At 46.6% G+C, this 1,158-nt stretch overlaps 1 protein-coding gene across 1 annotated transcript in view; it reads left to right on the top strand.

Moving 5' to 3' along the window:
* ANAPC7 (anaphase promoting complex subunit 7) overlaps window positions 1-1,158 on the top strand; it is a 44,513-nt gene that overhangs the window by 39,773 nt on the left and 3,582 nt on the right. The window contains exon 9 of the mRNA XM_011997859.1: window positions 706-930. Coding sequence (XP_011853249.1) covers window positions 706-930 — 225 coding nt within the window. The remainder of the gene's footprint in view (window positions 1-705; window positions 931-1,158) is intronic.

Raw genomic sequence — 1,158 nt, 5'->3', positions numbered from 1 at the left:
GGATCACCTGAGGTCAGGAGTTCGAGACCAGCCTGACCAACATGGAGAAACCCCGTCTCTACTAAAAATACAAAACTAGCCAGGCATGGTGGCGCATGCCTGTAATCCCAGCTACTTGGGAGGCTGAGGGAGGAGAATCACTTGAACCCGGGAGGCGGAGGTTGCAGTGAGTGGAGATGGTGCCATTGCACTCCAGCCTGGGCAACAAGAGTGAAACTCCGTCTCAAAAAAAAAAGACCCTAGGAGCCTTCCGTCTTGAACTTAGCCCTGCAGGTGACCGAATGCAGCTGGAGAATAACAGCTTGTTAAGAGGCAGCAAAACCTTGGGTTTTGTTGGGAACATCATCTCTCACTACTTTGATCTCTTGGCCATATGACAAACTAATCATTAGTGTCGCATTTATTCTTCCAGCGGTCAGATGGGGTGCTCACATGCTGTGAGTTCCTTACATGTGCTTGTTTCCTTCCCTAAACTGAAGGTGCCTTTGAAGGCAGTCTCTTTCCACATCCATCAAGTGCTCTGGGGAAGAGCACTTCTTAGCTATTCCATCAACACACTTGCCTGTCTAATCTCACCATCAGTTTCCCCTGGCCTGCCGTTCGTCTGAAACTTTGAAGGTTAGCAATTTGGAGAGCTGTCAGAGTGGAAGCATGGGTTGGAGTGGTAATGGCATTGAATGTCTTCATGTGTTTTACTTTTTTCAGGTCTTATCGAGTGTTACTTAGCCTCCAACAGTATTCGAGAAGCAATGGTAATGGCTAACAACGTTTACAAAACTCTGGGAGCAAATGCACAGACCCTTACCCTTTTAGCCACCGTTTGTCTTGAAGACCCAGTGACACAGGAGAAAGCCAAAACGTTATTAGATAAAGCCCTGACCCAAAGGCCAGATTACATTAAGGCTGTGGTGAAAAAAGCAGAACTGCTTAGTAAGTGTGTCTTATTTTCTGCCCTATTCATCATTAATTTTTATAAAACCTGACCTCATTGGACACCCTTGTCCCAGCTAGTTACAGATGACCAGACAGGTGTGTGTCTTTTGCAGCAGGTCTGAGCCTGCTTGGATTGGTTTATATTTAGCCCAACCAAATGTAGCTGGCTTAGACCTGCTTGGCTTGGCTGTAGCCACCTATAATTGGTTGGTATCTGTTCGGCTC

The sequence above is a fragment of the Mandrillus leucophaeus genome, unplaced genomic scaffold (genome assembly GCF_000951045.1).
Source record: "Mandrillus leucophaeus isolate KB7577 unplaced genomic scaffold, Mleu.le_1.0 Scaffold55, whole genome shotgun sequence".
Taxonomy (NCBI): domain Eukaryota; kingdom Metazoa; phylum Chordata; class Mammalia; order Primates; family Cercopithecidae; genus Mandrillus; species Mandrillus leucophaeus.
This window is presented reverse-complemented; position numbering and strand designations above follow the sequence as displayed.